We start from the raw sequence: 23,443 nt of genomic DNA, 5'->3' as shown, positions 1-23,443 counted from the left end.
GAAAGAACAGTAAAGGATGAAAGGGACTGGAGGGAAAGAGAGAGATGAAAAGACAAAGAGGGAGACAGTTACATAGATGAAAAGGAGCAACAGTCAAAGATTTATGTAGCTGGAGGAGCAGCTTCTGGGCCAGAGTATTTCAAGCTTGCATCTCATGAGACTGGCAGAGTTAAATCATTCAGATGAGATCATATTGAGATGATTGACAAACCCTGCTCTCACGCAGTTGGTTGCACAAGAAAAAGGTTTGCATCTGCACGAGCATTCTCTGTGATGCCAGGCGGACAAGGTTTCCAGGAGCAAACCTTGTCCGTCCAGCATTTCAGAAATGGGGGCCAGAATATGAAAGAGTCAATGTGAGTGTCAGAGAGAATGACCGAAGAGAGCAAAAAAGATAGAGAAACAGAAAATGAAGTAGATCTAGAAAAAAAAGAAGGCAAATATTTTGAGAGTATTAACTCCCAAACCATTCTATACCTGAAGAAAAACAAAATTCAGAGAGTGATATTCAATTCAACATTATTAACTTTTATTTCAAACTGGTCAATTAGATTTTGCCAATTACATTTTTAAAGCTTTATATCACAGCCAATACCCCTATTTTTTCCCTCATATTTCAGAAGTAATGCTGATCTTGGGCTTTTGTCTGAGTATAGAAGTTCTGATTAAGTGACATAGCAGTTACCATAGCCCATATGGGTTCAGATGTACTGTCCTGTTTTGTGACCTTCTGTAAGTCGAACGCTCTTTCCTGGTCCCCCAACTGTCCTGTGTTCTAATATTTTAGTATGACCAACTGTCTAGAGCACAGAGTGTTTGGACAGCAGGCACAGACTAAAATGTTAAATCTTATAGCCATACATCATCAATTATGGTGCTGTGTAAGTTTGGAACCTGGGACTGTTGGAACATGTGTCTGACTGTTCAGTACTTACTAGTGTGTGTTGTAATAAACAGTGTCTGCTTAGTATCATTATATGTATAAAATACCTCGCCCCCATTTATCTGTTTTTTGAGGAAGAACTTTGTTACCATTTGGAAATTTGTAGTTGTTTAACATGGTTTGTCTGTATCATGTAGGCTTAGATTCTACAATAGCTTCAAACTATATTACCTTGAAGTAGTGGTGTATTTATTTCTGCCCTAAGCACAAGGACATCTACTGATCCCACAACCCCCCACATACACACACATTTAACTGTTTAAGCTCATATTTTCCTTGCATAATTCTCACAGCCAGAGGCCAAAGATGCATGAGGGGGTGGGGGGGTCATGTACCCTTCTAGACAACAAGGGAACATTGATTTGTATTGTAAATATTATATAAAGCGTTTGGAGTGCATTGATGTGGGAAGACATTGTGCACTAAAAACTACCCATCAAACCATGTTGCCCCACTAATTCCTGTTGTACTAGACACCTGGGTAGTTGGTCTAGAACCATATATGCCATAGCCTGAAAATAACAAAATATACTTCCATTGCAGCCTTAATATATTTTTATAGTTAACCTTTTTTTTTTATAGATAACCTTTTTTAACTGCAATAGAACAATCCAGGCTTTTGATGATTTTATCACAATATAAAATTCTTCTAACAAGATTGATTTAAGCATACACATAGCCATAACAAAATATATATAATGAATGTCAAAGCAGACACATATATTAAGATTACAGTTATTTTACCTTCACTTTGACAGATTTGGCGGGCAATGTTATTTTTGATATCTATTAAGGAAGAAAAGTCGTAAACAAAAAATACTTTTTCATTGCTCCCAGCAATCTCCAGCAGTTGTGACTTGTTAGCAGCTTGAACTCCAATTGCGTACATGTTAATATTGAGACCCCTGAGGAGATGAGATGCTTCCTTCACGCTATCTTGTGATTCTCCATCTGTAAGAACAATAAGGTGCACAGGGACATTTCCTGCCCGGACATTCTGTGGATGTACTACTAATTCTTGAGTAAAATTTAAAGCTGCTCCAGTACTGGTTCCCCCTCCTAGTTGCCTCATATTCTTTAAGGCCAGTTTTAAATTATTTTTGTCATATTGGGTAGTAATACCAAATTCCAGCTGTGTTGTGCTTGAATATTGTACAGCTGCAACCCGAACCTTCTGGGGTCCAATATCAAACATATCTATCAACTCGGATAAAAAGTTTTTCATGTCTTGGAAGTCCTGATACTGAATGCTTCCTGAGCCATCAATGACCAAATAAATATCAGCTTCCTCTGTATTTAGACATCCTGTGTAAAAAAAGAAATAACAATTATATATATACATGTGGTAAGTAGTCAATGCTAAATGTTTATTTTTGCTATATTAGAAATGATTTATATGACGGGTATAAATAGCAGTTAATGCATCCATATAATCCCAGATGACTCTAATAGGTCCCTCCTGCCTCTCTGTTACCTCTTCAGTTTCACCAGATTTGAGATAGCGACTGATAAAGTTGGAGAGATTGAAGAGAATTTAGCTTATTGTCACTTTATGTCAGGATAATGGCATACTTATTTCTCTGCACTGTCCCTTTAAAGCATCCTGCTCTCATTAACATCAACCTATTTAAGGCCCCTCCCAGCATTTTCACATTGCTTAGTATTGAAGTTTGTTTTAAACCTTATCCTGAGCCTGCTCTCTGTAAGATTTATCTTACTACTTCTGTTTGTTGGATTCCTCTTCTCCTCCTAGCTGGATTTTTGTTGTCATCCTCTCCTTTCTGCCTGCTTCTCCATCAAGAAGATTCAGCTATTTCAAAAGCCTCATTCATACCTTTACTCTAACTCAGTTTCCCCTGCAGCTCACCGGCCTTGGGATTCACTTTTCACTGAGCTCCACTTCCTCATGCTGTGACGTCATCAGCCAGCTGCTACTGAGCTTCCCTGCTCCCTCTGGCAAGTCGCCATTACAACCCGGTGTTTACAACTATCATTATAACAGTCCTGTTAGGGGTAAGCCAGTCTCTGTATTTTACTTTGCTGCTATACTCTAAGATTAGTATCTCAGTTGCTGCTGTTATTTTTCTGTGACTTTTATTTTCATTCCTCATATCCTGCTGTTTTACCATAACTCTGTACACAATAGCAATTGCTTATTTTTTTCTATGATCATAGTACCATTTTTTCCTTGCTTATTTATTTTTTCCTTCATTAATGGTAAAATCTCAGGTTTATCTGAGCATATCCCTGCTGCATTTACTTTCTCACAGTGACTACCCAGACACATGTGGCAGCCATAGGGAATATGCTCAATTACTGCCTGTATATTAAAACTATGCAATAAGGAGTAAGGTTTTACATAGCTGCCTAATTCCTAATCTTTGTTTTACCTTATCACTCTGTTGCAAACAACCATACAATTTTTATTGTCTTTTTCATTCCCAGCAGTTGTGGTCCAAATAACTAAGCTGCACACATTTTTTCTTTCTTAGTTGTGCCTGACATAATACTAAGCCCAAAACTATGGACCCAGCTGGAATGAACGCACATGTGCAAAATATCACACAGAGGGTTGATTTATTAACTGAAGCTGTTAATTCTCTGAAAACAGAAAATGATACTTTAAAAGCTTATATCAGGGATGTGGTTGATAAGAGAGTACCTATATTAGAACCACAGGTTAGTACACCAGAAAAATTTAGTGGTGAGAGATCTGAGTATAGAGATTTCAAGAATGCTTGTTTGCTTATGTTCTCCCTTAAACCTCATACCTATCCCACTGATAGAGCAAGGGTACTCACAGTCATATCCTATTTGAGAGGTGAGCCCCGCACATGGGCCAACACTTACTTCGAGAATAACGATGATATACTTAATTCGTTGGAAAGTTTTTTTTCTGCTATGGGTCAGCTATATGAGGATCCATATAAACAGCTTACTGCTGAAACTGCAATGCGAGGCTTGAAACAAAAGAAAAGAGTAGTTGAAGATTACATTGCCGAATTTAAAAAATGGGCGAAAGACACTCAATGGAATGACCTTTCACTGAGAAATCAGTTTAGATTAGGCCTTTCAGAAGGAATTAAGGATGAGTTGTCTAGATCTGAACTACCACATACTCTTGAGGCTTTAATGTCACTTAGCATAACTATAGACAGAAGACTGAGAGAGAGACAGCAGGAGAGATCATTTCATGAATATCCTGCAAAGAAACAAAATACACCCAGCCCCAGCAAATCAACTGCTGAACCTATGGATATAGGTTTTATAAAGGGACCATTAACCCCTGAGGAGAAGATCCGACGAAGGGTTAATAACCTCTGCTTATACTGTGCTTCAGACAAACACACTGTCAGGGACTGTCCTTCCCTCCTGAAACAAAATAAGGGTAAGATGTATAAAGAACCTTTTTGTTGTACCACTCAGGATCATGCTCTCCCTTACCTAAATTTATCTCTTCTTTTACAGTGGGAGTCACATCGAATCAACGCTCCCGCGATTATTGACTCAGGAGCTACAGCATCTTACATAGATACTGTATTCACTAAATTCAATAAAATTCCACTTGTGCAAAAAAGGTCTCCTGTGTTATTACGTGGAATAGATGGTAATCCAATCACATCAGGTCCAGTTAAATATCAAACAATACCCTTACTTGTTGTTACCCAAGACCACCATAGGGAGTATTTGTCATTTGATGTAATATCATCCCCTATTTCACCCATAGTTCTCGGTATAAACTGGCTCCGAATTCATAATCCTGAAGTAAATTGGTCTACCTCAACAGTCACATTTAATTCTACATTCTGCTCTACTACTTGTTTCCCAGCTACTATTTTGCAAACCACTGAATCCAATGAGACAATTCAAATTCCTGAGGTTTATAAGGATTATGCAGATGTATTCAGCAAAACCCAGTGCGACAATCTTCCTCCTCACAGGAAGTATGATTGTCCTATTGAGATCATACCTGGCTCTGAGATCCCCACGGGTCATATTTACCCACTCTCAAACCCAGAGTTAATACACCTTAAATCTTACTTAGATGAAAATCTAAAGAAAGGTTTCATCCGTCCCTCCACCTCTCCAGCTAGTGCTGGGATTTTTTTTGTTAAAAATAAGGATGGCTCATTAAGGCCAATCGTAGACTACAGACAACTAAATAAAATTACAGTAAAAAACAGATATCCTTTACCCCTCATCCCGGAGTTAATTGAAAGGTTGGAGGGAGCAAAATTTTTCACAAAATTGGACTTAAGAGGAGCCTATAATCTCATCCGAATTAGATCTGGAGATGAGTGGCTCACGGCGTTTCGAACAAGATACGGATTGTTCGAATACGTCGTGATGCCTTTTGGGCTCTGCAACGCGCCCGCAACTTTCCAGCACTTAATTAATGACATTTTTAGGGACATATTAGATGTCTTTATTGTCATCTATCTGGATGATATTTTAATTTATTCCAAGACCTATCAGGAACACATTTCCCATGTTAGACAAGTTTTATCAAGGCTCAGAGGTAACCACTTGTATGCTAAGGCTGAGAAATGCCTGTTCAATTCACAGACCATATCCTTTCTGGGATATGAAATTTCTCCTTCAGGTATCCATATGGAACAAAAAAAGGTTGATGCAGTTTTAAATTGGCCCATACCAACAACTAAACGTCAAGTTCAGTCCTTCATGGGTTTTGCGAATTTCTACCGCAAATTTATTAAAAATTTCTCCAAACTTGCTCTTCCTTTAACTGTTCTAACAAAAAATAATTCACATTTCACGTGGACTAAAGAAGCACAATCCGCTTTTGATTTGTTCAAACAAAAGTTCACTTCAGCACCAATACTCCGTTTTCCTGACCCTAATCTACAATTTGTTCTTGAGGTGGACGCCTCAAATTCTGCTATTGGCGCTGTTCTCTCCCAAAGAGAAAACTTGTCAAAACCCTTACATCCTGTGGCTTTTTACTCCAAGACTTTGAATAGTGCGGAACAAAACTATCCTATTGGTGACAAAGAACTCTTAGCCATAAAACTCTCCCTGGAACACTGGCGACACCTCCTTGAAGGTACTTCCATTCCTACACTCATCTATACAGATCATAGGAACCTGCAGTACTTGAAGGCCACTAGAACCTTGTCAGCAAGACAGGTTCGCTGGAATCTCTTTTTCTCTCGTTTTAATTTCCTCATCACATACCATCCTGCTGGAAAGAACCAAAAAGCCGACGCACTATCCCGGTTACCCACAAATCTTCCACATCAAACGACTGACCAATCCATCATACCAAAAGAAAACTTCATTTCTTTTACTCTTGAAGTCTCATCTAACCTTAAAAAGGAACAGTTGGCCGACTCTACAAAGCCATTACACCTTCTTCAACTTAATACTCAAGGACTTTATTCTCATGATTCAAAGATATATGTTCCACCTTCCCTCAGACTCATTCTCCTTCAATCTGTACATGATTCACCTCTAGCTGGTCATCCAGGTATCCATAAAACTCTGGATCTAGTAAAAAGAGATTACTGGTGGCCTCATATGGCAACTCAAGTTAAGGACTATATAAACTCTTGTCTTAATTGTACCATTTCAAAAAGGGATAAACACTCTCCCTATGGGTTGCTTTTGCCTTTGCCTACTCCAAAGAATCCATGGTCTGAGATTGCTTTAGACTTTATTGTAGATTTGCCAGTCTCTTCAAAGAATACCACCATCCTTGTCGTTGTAGATCTCTTCACGAAGATGTGCCATTTCATCCCCTTCTCCAAACTTCCTACCGCTTTGGAGACAGTACATTTGCTTCTCAAACATATTGTTAAGTATCATGGACTTCCCACTTCAATCCTCAGTGATCGTGGCAGTCAATTTTCTAGCAGACTATGGTACCATTTCTGTAAAACTTTATCTGTTGAGAGAAAGTTGACTACTGCTTACCACCCGCAATGTAATGGTCAAACTGAACGTTGTAACCAGTGGTTGGAACAATTTTTAAGACTCTTCTGTTCCTCTCAACAACATCTTTGGAGTGACTTCCTGCATTACGCTGAATTTTGTTACAACAACACTATTCATTCCACTACTGGTCAAACTCCCTTCTTCGCAAACTACGGTTTTCACCCCAAGTTTCACATCCTACCATCTTCTACCGTTCCAGTATCTAGTATATCAGATTTGTCTGATTCCATCTCTTCCAACTTTAAAACCATCGAGTCCAACATCATAGCAGCAAAACAACTCCAGAAACAGTATTATGATCGCCGCAGAACTCCGCCTCCTGTCTACACAAAAGGTGATCTAGTCTGGCTATCCACCAAACACCTAAGTTTGAAAACCCCTTCGAAAAAACTTTCTCCGTTGTTCATTGGTCCATACCCTGTTGAACTTGTCATTAATGCCAATGCTGTCCGGCTTAAATTACCCGATAATTTAAGAGTTCATCCCACATTCCATGTATCCCTTCTCAAACCCTATAAGGATCTCAGGGATTTCTCTTTACAAACGTCTCTTCCACCTATTTCTCTCGACCCTGAAATGGAGTATGAAGTTCACTCAATCCTGGATTCCCGTTTCCGTAGGGGACGTATTGAATATCTTGTTCGTTGGAAGGGTTTCTCTACAGATGATGATTCCTGGGAACCAGCTACCAACATATCTGCTCCTCGTTTGATATCTCATTTCCACCAAAGACATCCGGATCGTCCTGGGCCTTGAGCCTCTGGAGTGGCTCCTTGGAGGGGGGATTCTGTCAGGATAATGGCATACTTATTTCTCTGCACTGTCCCTTTAAAGCATCCTGCTCTCATTAACATCAACCTATTTAAGGCCCCTCCCAGCATTTTCACATTGCTTAGTATTGAAGTTTGTTTTAAACCTTATCCTGAGCCTGCTCTCTGTAAGATTTATCTTACTACTTCTGTTTGTTGGATTCCTCTTCTCCTCCTAGCTGGATTTTTGTTGTCATCCTCTCCTTTCTGCCTGCTTCTCCATCAAGAAGATTCAGCTATTTCAAAAGCCTCATTCATACCTTTACTCTAACTCAGTTTCCCCTGCAGCTCACCGGCCTTGGGATTCACTTTTCACTGAGCTCCACTTCCTCATGCTGTGACGTCATCAGCCAGCTGCTACTGAGCTTCCCTGCTCCCTCTGGCAAGTCGCCATTACAACCCGGTGTTTACAACTATCATTATAACAGTCCTGTTAGGGGTAAGCCAGTCTCTGTATTTTACTTTGCTGCTATACTCTAAGATTAGTATCTCAGTTGCTGCTGTTATTTTTCTGTGACTTTTATTTTCATTCCTCATATCCTGCTGTTTTACCATAACTCTGTACACAATAGCAATTGCTTATTTTTTTCTATGATCATAGTACCATTTTTTCCTTGCTTATTTATTTTTTCCTTCATTAATGGTAAAATCTCAGGTTTATCTGAGCATATCCCTGCTGCATTTACTTTCTCACAGTGACTACCCAGACACATGTGGCAGCCATAGGGAATATGCTCAATTACTGCCTGTATATTAAAACTATGCAATAAGGAGTAAGGTTTTACATAGCTGCCTAATTCCTAATCTTTGTTTTACCTTATCACTCTGTTGCAAACAACCATACAATTTTTATTGTCTTTTTCATTCCCAGCAGTTGTGGTCCAAATAACTAAGCTGCACACATTTTTTCTTTCTTAGTTGTGCCTGACACTTTACAACAAATGAAAATTGACATTGCAATGTACTGATTTATGATAAATATGATAATTGTTTAGGTTTCTGACAGCAGCATTTAGCAGTTGAAGGGCAACACCATTGGAAAGTAGAGTTTACAACCACTGTTAAAAACTGCAAAATGATTTCATAAATATATCTTGTGTAAATACATTTTATAATAGTTCTTAAAAATAAAGGAATAGTATTTAAAAAGATATCACTTTCAGTTTTTATTTCTACTAATTGCTTAGTATTTTTCAACAATTCAACACCTAATAATTGCATCATTTTTCTGCAAAAAAGAACATACTAGATTGCATTAACAACTGGTTTGCTGCCATTCAGCTAGATTACGAGTTTTGCGTTAAGAGCGGTGCGGTGCTAACTTGCACTTTATTGTCACCGTTCACTTACCTGCAGCGCTAGTATTACAGGTTTGTATAAACCCGGCGTTAGCAGACAAGGAGTGAGCGTAGAGCAAACTTGTGCTCCATACCTCATTCCAATACCAGCGCTGCTTAAGTCAGCGGTGAGCTGGTTGTACGTGCTCGTGCATGATTTCCCCATAGACATCAATGGGGAGAGCCTACTATTAATAACTAAATAATTCCTATTTAAAACGAAATACTTACCTATAAAATAAACCCCAAGCTAGCTACAATATAACTAATAGTTACATTGTATCTAGCTTAGGGTTTATTTTTATTTTACAGGTAAGTTTGTATTTATTTTAACTAGGTAGAATAGTTACTAAATAGTTATTAACTATTTAATAACTACCTAGCTAAAATAAATACAAATTTACCTGTAAAATAAAACCTAACCTGACTTACACTAACACCTAACCTAACCCTACAATTAAATAAATTACCTAAATTCAATACAATTACCTAAATTACAAAAAAAACAAAACACTAAATTGCACAAAATAAAAAACAAACTACAAGATATTTAAACTAATTACACCTAATCTAATAGCCCTATAAAAAATACCTCCCCCCCCAAAAAAAATAAAAACCCCCTAGCCTAAAGTACCAAACTATTGGAATTTAGCTTAGGCTATGGGTTTTTTTTTATTTTGGGGGGGCTTTTTTATTTTTATAGGGCTATTAGATTAGGTGTAATTAGTTTAAATATCTTGTAATTTATTTTTTATTTTGTGTAATTTAGTGTTTTGTTTTTTTGTAATTTAGGTAATTGTATTGAATTTAGGTAATTTATTTAATTGTAGGCTTAGGTTAGGTGTTAGTGTAAGACAGGTTAGGTTTTATTTTACAGGTAAATTTGTATTTTTTTTAGCTAGGTAGTTATTAAATAGTTAATAACTATTTAGTAACTATTCTACCTAGTAAAAATAAATACAAACTTACCTGTAAAATAAAAATAACACCTAAGATAGCTATAATGTAACTATTAGTTATATTGTAGCTAGGTTGGGGTTTATTTTATAGGTAAGTATTTAGTTTTAAATAGGAATTATTTAGTTATTAATAGTAGGTTTTATTTAGATTTATTTTAATTACATTAAAGTTAGTGGGTGTTATGGTTAGACTTAGGTTTAGGGGTTAATAACTTTAGCATAGTGGCGGCGACGTTGGGGGTGGCAGATTAGGGGTTAATAAATGTAGGTAGGTGGCGGCAATGTTAGGGGTGGCAGATTAGGGGTTAATAATATTTAACTAGTGTTTGCTATGCTGGTGTGCGGTGGTTTAGGGGGTTAATATGTTTATTCTAGTGGCGGCGATGTCCGGATCGGCAGATTAGGCGTTAATAATTTTATTATAGTGTTTGCAATGAGGGAGGGCCTTGATTTAGGGGTTAATAGGTAGTTTATTGATGTTAGTGTACTTTTTAACACTTTAGTTATGAGTTTTATGCTACAGCTTTGTAGCATAAAACTCATAACTACTGACTTTAGAATGCGTTAGAATGGCAGGATAGGGTGTACCTCTCACTTTTTGGCCTCCCAGGACAAGCTTGTAAAACCGGCGCTATGCAAGTCTTATTGAAAAAAGACTTTACGAAATTTACGTAAGTTGATTTGCGGTAAGGCCAAAAAAGTGTGCGGTGCCCCTAAACCTGCAAGACTCGTAATAGCAGCGGGCGTAAAAAGCAGTGTTATGACTTGATAAAGCTGCTTTTTCACCTTAACGCAAAACTCGTAATCTAGCGGATAGTTTTTAAATAGCCAAACCCGCCCACCATTTGTATTATTTGTAGACACTTGTTACTGGCATAAAGAAGCTTGACACATAGATTACATTGTAGCATGCAGGCTCACCAGAAACAGCAGTTATAAAGCAGCGGTCACAAAGACCGCTGCTCCATAACCTGTCTGCCTGCTCTGAGCAGGCGGACAGACATCGCCGGAAATCAACCCGATCGATTATGATCGGGTTGATTGACACCCCCCTGCTGGCAGCCGATTGGTCGCGAGTCTGCAGGGGGCGGCGTTTCACCAGCAGCTCTTGTGAGCTGCTGGTGCAATGCTGAATACGGCAAGCGTATTGCTCGCCGTATTCAGCGAGGTCTGTCGGATCTGATCCGCACTGTCGGATCAGATCCGCCAGACCTTGATAAATAGGGGCCTTTATATAGATATATTGGGCCAAATTACAAGCAGAGCACTATTTAACGCTCCCGCTCGAGTGTTAACTGCGCTAGAAGTAAGCTTTATGCACTGATCAGGCATGCGCAAAAAGCCAAACTTACAATATTGTGTGTGCGTTCACGGGTTCCCCCATAGAAGTCAATGGAGCAAAAACAGTGGGGAAAAAACCCAACCTGGGTGCATATCCTCAAGTGCGCTAACCAAACATGAAAATATGAATATTTCACATTCCAATGTTCTTCACTTAGAAGAATATGTTCTATTTATTCATAAATAAATATTTCTACATATATCTGATAGTATTTTGGTACAATATACTCTAAATCTATACATATATATATATATATATATATATATATATATATATATATATATATATATATATATATTTATACACATGATTATATATAGGTATAGATATATTGATATATATATATATATAGGAATATCTATTTAAAAATACTTAGAACATATTATGCTATATGTAGAACATCAGTATGTGGAATATTTACAGTACAAACACAGTATGAAACTTTATTAAATATGAATATTACATTAAAGGGACATGAAACCCAACATTTTTCTTTCATGGTTCAGATAGAGAATACAATTTTAAACAACTTTCCAATTTACTTCTATTTAATTTGCTTCCTTCAATTGTTATTATTTGCTGAAAGGTTTATCTAGGCAAGCTCAGGAGCAGCAGAGAACATAGGTTCTAGCTGTTGATTGGTGTCTGCATATATATACCGATTGTGATTGTCTCACCCATGTGTTCAGTTAGAAACCATTAGTGCATTGCTGCTACTTCAACAAATGATACCAAGAGGATGAAACAAATTAGATAATAGAGGTAAATTAGAAAGTTGTTTAAAATTGTATTCTCTATCTGAATCATGAAAGAAAATGTTTGGGTTTCATGTCCTTTTAATATGCTTTTACTTGTTTTCACGTACTTAACTGCAAAGGGATCCAATGTGTGTATATATATATTTATGTGTTTATATTTGTATATATGTCTGTAAATACAAATATACACATATAAATACATAAGTACACACATATACACACACCTATATATATATATATATATATATATATATATATATATATATATATATATACAGGGAGTGCAGAATTATTAGGCAAATGAGTATTTTGACCACATCATCCTCTTTATGCATGTTGTCTTACTCCAAGCTGTATAGGCTCGAAAGCCTACTACCAATTAAGCATATTAGGTGATGTGCATCTCTGTAATGAGAAGGGGTGTGGTCTAATGACATCAACACCCTATATCAGGTGTGCATAATTATTAGGCAACTTCCTTTCCTTTGGCAAAATGGGTCAAAAGAAGGACTTGACAGGCTTAGAAAAGTCAAAAATAGTGAGATATCTTGCAGAGGGATGCAGCACTCTTAAAATTGCAAAGCTTCTGAAGCGTGATCATCGAACAATCAAGCGTTTCATTCAAAATAGTCAACAGGGTCGCAAGAAGCGTGTGGAAAAACCAAGGCGCAAAATAACTGCCCATGAACTGAGAAAAGTCAAGCGTGCAGCTGCCAAGATGCCACTTGCCACCAGTTTGGCCATATTTCAGAGCTGCAACATCACTGGAGTGCCCAAAAGCACAAGGTGTGCAATACTCAGAGACATGGCCAAGGTAAGAAAGGCTGAAAGACGACCACCACTGAACAAGACACACAAGCTGAAACGTCAAGACTGGGCCAAGAAATATCTCAAGACTGATTTTTCTAAGGTTTTATGGACTGATGAAATGAGAGTGAGTCTTGATGGGCCAGATGGATGGGCCCGTGGCTGGATTGGTAAAGGGCAGAGAGCTCCAGTCCGACTCAGACGCCAGCAAGGTGGAGGTGGAGTACTGGTTTGGGCTGGTCTCATCAAAGATGAGCTTGTGGGGCCTTTTCGGGTTGAGGATGGAGTCAAGCTCAACTGCCAGTCCTACTGCCAGTTTCTGGAAGACACCTTCTTCAAGCAGTGGTACAGGAAGAAGTCTGCATCCTTCAAGAAAAACATGATTTTCATGCAGGACAATGCTCCATCACACGCGTTAAAGTACTCCACAGCGTGGCTGGCAAGAAAGGGTATAAAAGAAGAAAATCTAATGACATGGCCTCCTTGTTCACCTGATCTGAACCCCATTTAGAACCTGTGGTCCATCATCAAATGTGAGATTTACAAGGAGGGAAAACAGTACACCTCTCTGAACAGTGTCTGGGAGGCTGTGGTTGCTGCTGCATGCAATGTTGATGGTGAACAGATCAAAACACTGACAGAATCCATGGATGGCAGGCTTTTGAGTGTCCTTGCAAAGAAAGGTGGCTATATTGGTCACTGATTTGTTTTTGTTTTGTTTTTGAATGTCAGAAATGTATATTTGTGAATGTTGAGATGTTATATTGGTTTCACTGGTAAAAATAAATAATTGAAATGGGTATATATTTGTTTTTTGTTAAGTTGCCTAATAATTATGCACAGTAATAGTCACCTGCACACACAGATATCCCCCTAAAATAGCTATAACTAAAAACAAACTAAAAACTACTTGCAAAACTATTCAGCTTTGATATTAATGAGTTTTTTGGGTTCATTGAGAACATGGTTGTTGTTCAATAATAAAATTAATCCTCAAAAATACAACTTGCCTAATAATTCTGCACTCCCTGTATGTGTGTGTATTTGTGTGTAAATATGTGTGTGTGTGTATGTATGTCTGTGTATTTGAGTATGTGTAAATATGTGTGTTTATGTTTGTATGTGTGTGTATTTGTGTGTAAATATGTGATTATTTATGAATGTGTACAAACACATACATTAACTCTTCCCAGACCAATACCTTGTCCAATCCCATAGCCCTTTAAATCACTGCTAAAACATTTATATAAATTAAAAAAATTATATTTTACAGAAATATGTGTAAAAGACTTTCGGCTAGATTACGAGTTTTGTCGGTAAGGCCGTGCGGTGCTAACGCTCAGTTTCAGCTCACCGCTCACCTACAAACAACGCTGGTATTACAGGTTTTTTTCAACCCAGCGTTAGCCTCTAAAAAGTGAGCAGAGAGCAAAATTTAGCTCCACATCTCACCTCAATACCAGCGCTGCTTACGGTAGCGGTGAGCTGGCTAAACGTGCTCGTGCACGATTTCCCCATAGGAAACAATGGGGCAGATTCGGCTGAAAAAAGCAGCGTTTAGCTCCTAACGCAGCCCCATTGTTTCCTATGGGGAAAGTAAATTTATGTCTACACCTAACACCCTAACATGAACCCCGAGTCTAAACGCCCCTAATCTTACACTTATTAACCCCTAATCTTCCGCCCCCAATGTCGCCGCAACCTACCTACAATTGTTAACCCCTAATCTGCTGCCCCCAACGTTGCCGCAACTATAATAAAGTTCTTAACCCCTAAACCTAAGTCTAACCCTAAACCTAACACCCCCCTAATTTAAATATAATTTAAAATAATCTAAATAAAATTACTACAATTAAATAAATTTTTCCTATTTAAAACTAAATACTTACCTATAAAATAAACCCTAAGATAACTACAATATAACTAATAGTTACATTTGTATCTATCTTAGGGTTTATTTTTATTTTACAGGCAACTTTGTATTTATTTTAACTAAGTACAATAGTTATTAAATAGTAATTAACTATTTAATAACTACCTAGCTAAAATAAGTACAAATTTACCTGTAAAATAAACCCTAACCTAAGTTACAATTACACCTAACACTACACTATAATTAAATTAATTACCTAAACTAACTACAATTAATTACAATTAAATTAAATAAACTAAAGTACGAAAAAAAAACCCACTAAATTACAGAAAATAATAAAATAATTGCATTTTTTAAACTAATTACACCTAATCTAATCCCCCTAATAAAATAAAAAAGCCCCCCAAAATAATAAAAAGCCCTACCCTATACTAAATTACAAATAGCCCTTAAAAGGGCCTTTTGCAGGGCATTGCCCCAAAGTAATCAGCTCTTTTACCTGTAAAAAAAGTACAATACCCCCCCAATATTAAAACCCACCACCCACACACCCAACCCTACTCTAAAACCCACTCAATCCCCCCTTAATAAAACCTAACACTAACCCCTTGAAGATCACCCTACCTTGAGACGTCTTCACCCAGCCGGGCACAAGTGGTCCTCCAGACGGTCCGGGCAGAAGAGGACCTCCAGACGGTCAGAAGTCTTCATCCAGGCGACATCTTCTATCTTCATCCATCTGGAGCGGAGCAGGTCCATCTTCAAGCCAGCCGACGTGGAGCATCCATCCAGACCGACGACTACCCGACGAATGACAGTTCCTTTAAATGATGTCATCCAAGATAGCGTCCCTTGAATTCCGATTGGCTGATAGGATTCTATCAGCCAATCGGAATTAAGGTAGGAAAATCCTATTGGGTGATGCAATCAGCCAATAGAATTGAGCTTGCATTCTATTGGCTGATTGGAACAGCCAATAGAATGTGAGCTCAATCCTATTGGCTGATTGGATCAGCCAATAGAATTGAACTTCAATTCTATTGGCTGATTGCATCCGCCAATAGGATTTTTCCTACCTTAATTCCGATTGGCTGATAGAATCCTATCAGCCAATCGGAATTCAAGGGACGCCATCTTGGATGACGTCATTTAAAGGAACCGTTATTCGTCGGGTAGTTGTTGGTCTGGATGGATGCTCCGCGTTGACTGGCTTGAAGATGGACCTCTCCGGATGGATGAAGATAGAAGATGCCGCCTGGATGAAGACTTCTGCCTGTCTGGAGGTTCTCTTCTGCCCGGATAAGATGAAGACTTCTGCCTGTCTGGAGGACCACTTCTGCCCGGTTGGGTGAAGACGTCTCAAGGTAGGGTGATCTTCAAGGGGTTAGTGTTAGGTTTTATTAAGGGGGGATTGGGTGGGTTTTAGAGTAGGGTTGGTTGTGTGGGTGGTGGCTTTTAATGTTGGGGGGGAATTGTACTTTTTTTTACAGGTAAAAGAGCTGATTACTTTGGGGCAATGCCCTGCAAAAGGCCCTTTTAAGGGCTATTTGTTATATAGTATAGGGTAGGGATTTTTATTATTTTGGGGGGCTTTTTTATTTTATTAGGGGGATTAGATTAGGTGTAATTAGTTTAAAATTCTTGTAATTATTTTATTATTTTCTGTAATTTAGTGGGGGTTTTTTTCCTACTTTAGTTTATTTAATTTAATTGTAATTAATTGTAGTTAGTTTAGGTAATTCATTTAATTAAAGTGTAGTGTTAGGTGTAATTGTAACTTAGGTTAGGGTTTATTTTACAGGTAAATTTGTCTTTATTTTAGCTAGGTAGTTATTAAATAGTTAATAACTATTTAATAACTATTCTACCTAGTTAAAATAAATACAAAGTTGCCTGTAAAATAAAAATAAACCCTGAGATAGTTACAATGTAACTATTAGTTATATTGTAGCTATCTTAGGGTTTATTTTATAGGTCAATATTTAGTTTTAAATAGGAATAATTTATTTAATTGTAGTAATTTTATTTAATTTTTTTATATTTAAGTTAGGGGGTGTTAGGGTTAGGGTTAGACTAATAAATTTAGTATAATGGCGGCGACGTTGGGGGCGGCAGATTAGGGGTTAATAAATGTAGGTAGGTGGCGGCGATGTTAGGGACGGCAGATTAGGGGTTAATAATATTTAACTAGTGTTTGCGAGGCGGGAGTGTGGCGGTTTAGGGGTTAATATATTTATAGTGGCGGCGATGTCCAGTCGGCAGATTAGGGGTTAAAATTTTTATTGAAGTGTTTGCTGTGGGGGGGGGGGGGGGGCTTGGTTTAGGGGTTAATAGGTAGTTTATGGGTGTTAGTGTACTTTTTAGCACTTTAGTTAAGAGTTTTATGCTACGGTGTTAGCCCATAAAACTCTTAACTACTGACTTTTAAATGCGGTAGGAGTCTTGACAGGAGAGGCTGTACCGCTCACTTTTTCCAAGACTCGTAATACCGCGTTAGGAAAATCCCTTTGAAAAGATAGGATACGCAATTGACGTAAGGGGATTTGCAGTATGTTAAAATTGCGGAAAAAAGTGAGCGGTACACCTGTACCTGTCAGACTCGTAATACCAGCGTGCGTTAAAAAGCAGCGTTGGGAACCCTCAACACTGCTTTTTAAGGCTAACGCAAAACTCGTAATCTAGGTGTTTGTTAACATAGTATACATTTGTGTTGTTATGTATATATTCATGACTAAAGATCTCCAAGAGCACTAAAATTTCCAGCTCTACAGTGTGTTGAGCTTGAGTGCAACACATAACTCATCACTTGTAATATGAGTGATGATAGAGCACCCAGGTAAATCCATTGGAAGTATAGGGCTTGCTAAAATATGTCGGCCAATCTTTTTTACCATTTATTGGTAATATCAGATTATGAGTTATTCTTATGGGAGGGTCTTGCTATCAATTGAGTTCCATTTGTAATCTATGCCTATATGGGGAGGGAATGGAGAAGAATATCCTTTTATAGAAAGTTTATTTTTATTGAAAAAGCATCAGTCTAGTTGTGCATTAATAAGTAATATTCTTATTACAGTATATACCTTTTTTAAGAAGATCTGTTTTTTCAGCAGAAGTCAAAACAGCGTCGTCAATTCTATTTAAAAGTTTCTTTAGCACAGTATCTGCATGTGATGAGAGCGTCACAAACGTTTTTACATCAACAGAATATTTACTATATGGATGTGATGCCATCTGTTTCAGCTGTGTTTTGTTGGCATTTTCAACTCCTACTGTGAAAACTTGTATGTTCTCTTTGTGAAGAAGATGGCTTGCCTCTACAATGCTATCTGTAGACGAACTATGTGTGACTAGGACTGCAATCTTTTGTATTCCACCACTTCTCCTACTTGCTGTGACATTACCAAACACTGTGGTTCTTGTAAAATTTAGAGCAAAGCCTGTGTTGACAATTTTTTCATCCATTGTGAATATCTGATCTATAAAATTAGCAACCATGGATTTATTGTTTCCTTCATCCAACTGGGCAATTATTTCAGTTTTGTTGCTGAACATCACCAGTCCTACATTGACACAGTTTTCGTTAATTTCCAGGCCAGATATAATCCTCTGTAGAAAATCCTTCACACTTTCTGCATTTGCATTACGAGATGTGTCTACCAAGAATACAATGTCAGCTGCAAACGAGTTACCACAATCTAATAAAAAAAAACAAACAATGTTAATGTTCTAACAATCTGTGAAAACAACTTTGTATATTTAAACATATTTAGGGCCAGATTACAAGTTGAGCACCAATTAACACTCCTGCTCGAGCATTAACTGCGCTCGTATTATGAGTTGAAAGTGAACAGTTTTTGCTTGTGCGATAACCCCACGAGCGCAAAAATCTGAACTTACAATATCGCATGCAGGTTCATGTATTCCCCCATAGAAGTCAATAGAGAGAAAAAAGTGGAAAAAACTATTATGAAAATAGATGTCTATAGCTCAGGTTTAAAAAAACTAAAAATTACCTAATGATCCCAATTTGTATAACCGCTAAGAAGATTGATACAGACGTTTTAGAACATGTAACCTGGAACACCGGGTGGGATCATAGGAGAGACGGTTAACAGAATATTTAAACCCCATGGAGATAAATACCAGTTTGTCAAAGGATTGAAATGTTTTATCTACACTATCATAATATGATGATCCATAATCATCAGGACCTGCAAACAATATATTGAAATTTTCTCTTTAGATACTTTACTAATCAAAAAATAAAGATTTTTTGCTTTTAACCATTTAAGGCATTTGATTTTAACTCTATTGATGTTTATTTATTTGAAGCGCTTCAGCTTTAATTGATTATGTATTATATATGTGGGAATCTATTAAATTTAATTTCTATCTATATTCAATTTATCCTTTCTATTTATATTTTTATTTAGTTCCAGTGTTCACTAATCCTTTTTAAATATTGAGTATCTAGCCTGAGGCACACCTCACATTCTATGAGATATATATTTAAATTTTTCCCAATGATGCATTTTACGTGCTGGAGTGTATTAAATTGTTTCCAAGTAGCTCCTTTACCCCTATTTTGGACTTTGAAATAGCTGGTTTAGCTTTGAAAGTTTTGATACTGGAGTCTCAGCTATTGAATAGACACTCGGCTAGATTTAGAGTTCTGCGGCCAAACGGGTGCGTTAGCTACGCGTACTTTTTTCCCCCCGCACCTTTTAAATACCGCTGGTATTTAGAGTTCACAGAAGGGCTGCGTTAGGCTCCAAAAAGGGAGCGTATAGCATATTTACCGCCACTGCAACTCTAAATACCAGCATTGCTTACGGACGCGGCCAGCTTAAAAAACGTGCTCGTGCACGATTCCCCATAGAAAACAATGGGGCTGTTTGAGCTGAAAAAAAAACCTAACACCTGCAAAAAAGCAGCGTTCAGCTCCTATGCGGAAACACTTCCTAAGTCTGCACCTAACACCCTAACATGAACCCCGAGTCTAAACACCCCTAGCCTTACACTTATTAACCCCTAATCTGCTGCCCCCGCTATCGCTGACCCCAGCATATTATTATTAACCATTAAATCTGCCGCTCCGTACACCGCCGCAACCTACATTATCCCTATGTATTCCTAATCTGCTGCCCCTAACACCGCCGACCCCTATATTATATTTATTAACCCCTAATCTGCCGCCCCCAACGTCGCCTCCACCTACCTACAATAATTAACCCCTAATCTGCCGACCGGATCTCACCGCTACTCTAATAAATGTATTAACCCCTAAAGCTAAGTCTAACCCTAACACTAACACCCCCCTAAGTTAAATATAATTTAAATCTAACGAAATAAATTAACTCTTATTAAATAAATTATTCCTATTTAAAGCTAAATACTTACCTGTAAAATAAACCCTAATATAGCTACAATATAAATTATAATTATATTGTAGCTATTTTTGGATTAATATTTATTTTACAGGCAACTTTGTAATTATTTTAACCAGGTACAATAGCTATTAAATAGTTAATAACTATTTAATAGTTACCTAGTTAAAATAATTGCAAAATTACCTGTAAAATAAAGTTACAATTAAACCTAACACTACACTATCAATAAATTAATTAAATAAACTACCTACAATTATCTACAATTAAACCTAACACTACACTATCAATAAATTAATTAAATACAATACCTACAAATAAATACAATGAAATAAACTAACTAAAGTACAAAAAATAAAAAATATTTACAAACATTAGAAAAATATTACAACAATTTTAAACTAATTACACCTACTCTAAGCCCCCTAATAAAATAACAAAGACCCCCCAAATAAAAAAATGCCCTACCCTATTCTAAAATTAAAATAGAAAAGCTCTTTTACCTTACCAGCCCTGAAAAGGGCCCTTTGCGGGGCATGCCCCAAGGAATTCAGCTCTTTTGCCTGTAAAAAAAAACATACAATACCCCCCCCCTGTTCCGATCAGCCAATAGAATGCGAGCTCAATCTGATTGGCTGATCGGATCAGCCAATCGGATTGAACTTGATTCTGATTGGCTGATTCCATCAGCCAATCAGAAATTTCTTACCTTAATTCCGATTGGCTGATAGAATCCTAACAGCCAATTGGAATTCGAGGGACGCCATCTTGGATGACGTCCCTTAAAGGAACCGTCATTCGTCGGGAAGTCGTCGGTGAAGATGGATGTTCCGCGTCGGCGGGATGAACATGGATCCGGAAGAAAGAAGATTGAAGATGCCGCTTGATAGAAGACTTCAGCCCGATCATGGACCTCTTCAGCTCCCGCTTGGATGAAGACTTCAGCCCGATCATGGACCTCTTCAGCTCCCGCTTGGATGAAGACTTCAGTCGGATCATGGACATCTTCAGCCCCCCGCTTGGGCTTGGATCAAGACATCGGAGGAGCTCTTCTAGATCGATCGGTGAACCCGGCGTGGTGAAGACAAGGTAGGGAGATCTTCAGGGGCTTAGTGTTAGGTTTATTTAAGGGGAGTTTGGGTTAGATTAGGGGTATGTGGGTGGTGGTTGTAATGTTGGGGGGGTATTGTATGGTTTTTTTTTACAGGCAAAAGAGCTCAATTCTTTGGGGCATGCCCTGCAAAGGGCCCTTTTCAGGGCTGGTAAGGTAAAAGGTAAAAGAGCTTTTCTATTTTAATTTTAGAATAGGGTAGGGCATTTTTTTTATTTTGGGGGTCTTTGTTATTTTATTAGGGGGCTTAGAGTAGGTGTAATTAGTTTAAAATTGTAATATTTTTCTAATGTTTGTAAATATTTTTTTATTTTTTGTAACTTAGTTCTTTTTTATTTTTGTACTTTAGTTAGTTTATTTAATTGTATTTATTTGTAGGTATTGTATTTAATTAATTTATTGATAGTGTAGTGTTAGGTTTAATTGTAGATAATTGTAGGTATTTTATTTAATTAATTTATTGATAGTGTAGTGTTAGGTTTAATTGTAACTTAGGTTAGGATTTATTTTACAGGTAATTTTGTAATTATTTTAACTAGGTAGCTATTAAATAGTTATTAACTATTTAATAGCTATTGTACTTGGTTAAAATAAATACAAAGTTGCCTGTAAAATAAATATTAATCCTAAAATAGCTACAATATAATTATTATTTATATTGTAGCTATATTAGGGTTTATTTTACAGGTAAGTATTTAGCTTTAAATAGGAATAATTTATTTAATAAGAGTTAATTTATTTTGTTAGATAAAAATTATATTTAACTTAGGGGGGTGTTAGGGTTAGGGTTAGAATTAGCTTTAGGGGTTAAAAAATTTATTAGAGTAGCGGTGAGCTCCGGTCGGCAGATTAGGGGTTAATGCTTGAAGTTAGGTGTCGGCGATGTTAGGGAGGGCAGATTAGGGGTTAATACTATTTATTATAGGGTTATTGAGGCGGGAGTGAGGGGGATTAGGGGTTAATAACTTTATTATAGTAGCGGTGCGGTCCGGTCGGCAGATTAGGGGTTAATAAGTGTAGGCAGGTGGCGGCGACGTTGGGGGGGGGGGGCAGATTAGGGGTTAATAAATATAATATAGGTGTCGGCGATGTTAGGGGCAGCAGATTAGGGGTACATAGGGATAATGTAGGTTGCGGCGGTGTACGGAGCGGCAGATTAGGGGTTAAAATTTTTTATTAGAGTGGCGGCGGTGTGGGGGGGCCTCGGTTTAGGGGTACATAGGTAGTTTATGGGTGTTAGTGTACTTTAGAGCACAGTAGTTAAGAGCTTTATAAACCGGCGTTAGCTCAGAAAGCTCTTAACTTCTGACTTTTTTCTGCGGCTGGAGTTTTGTCGTTAGATTTCTAACGCTCACTTCAGCCACGACTCTAAATACCGGCGTTAGAAAGATCCCATTGAAAAGATAGGATACGCAAATGGCGTAGGGGGATCTGCGGTATGGAAAAGTCGCGGCTGCAAAGTGAGCGTTAGACCCTTCCTGACTGACTCCAAATACCAGAGGGCGGTAAAAACCAGCGTTAGGAGCCTCTAACGCTGGTTTTGATGGCTACTGCCAAACTCTAAATCTAGGCCTAAATCTAGGCCTAAGTAAACACAGCCACTCTCAGTGGGGTGCATGATAGTTAAGTAAAACAAAGTGATAACATAATGAGATATGAAATTACCCATTGTAATAGGCTGTGGTTTCAAAGCACAAAACCAGTTACTTCATATACACAAATAAACCTGAAAATGCAATTTCTAATACATTTTATACTCTGCAGCTGGTATAACAAATCATTGAAAATACATTAATATAAAAAACAAATTACAGTGTACTGTCCCTTTAATGGATGAATTCCAGACACAATTTGTCAAAAGTTCTTATTTCATTTTACAAATAAATAATAAAATCATATTTTCTTCTATAAGGTACGACGAGTCCACGGATTCATCCTTTACTTGTGGGATATAATTAACCTCCTGCTAACAGAAAGTGGCAAAGAGCACCACAGCAGAGCTGTTTATATAGCTCCTCCCTAAGCTCCACCCCCAGTCATTCTCTTTGCCTACTCTAAGTACTAGGAAGGGTAAAGTAAAAGAGGTGATAAAATGTTAGTTTTAATTTTTTTCAAGCAAGAGTTTTTTATTTTAAATGGTACCGGTGTGTACTATTTAC

General features: G+C 37.6%; 1 protein-coding gene across 1 annotated transcript in view; it reads right to left on the bottom strand.

Moving 5' to 3' along the window:
* The window catches only part of COL6A6 (collagen type VI alpha 6 chain), a 308,945-nt gene that overhangs the window by 255,963 nt on the left and 29,539 nt on the right, over nt 1-23,443 (bottom strand). Inside the window, exons 5-6 of the mRNA XM_053715748.1 lie at nt 17,867-18,460; nt 1,688-2,248 (exon numbers count right to left, since the gene is read on the bottom strand). Coding sequence (XP_053571723.1) covers nt 1,688-2,248; nt 17,867-18,460 — 1,155 coding nt within the window. The remainder of the gene's footprint in view (nt 1-1,687; nt 2,249-17,866; nt 18,461-23,443) is intronic.

Source organism: Bombina bombina, chromosome 5 (assembly GCF_027579735.1).
Source record: "Bombina bombina isolate aBomBom1 chromosome 5, aBomBom1.pri, whole genome shotgun sequence".
NCBI lineage: Eukaryota > Metazoa > Chordata > Amphibia > Anura > Bombinatoridae > Bombina > Bombina bombina.
This window is presented reverse-complemented; position numbering and strand designations above follow the sequence as displayed.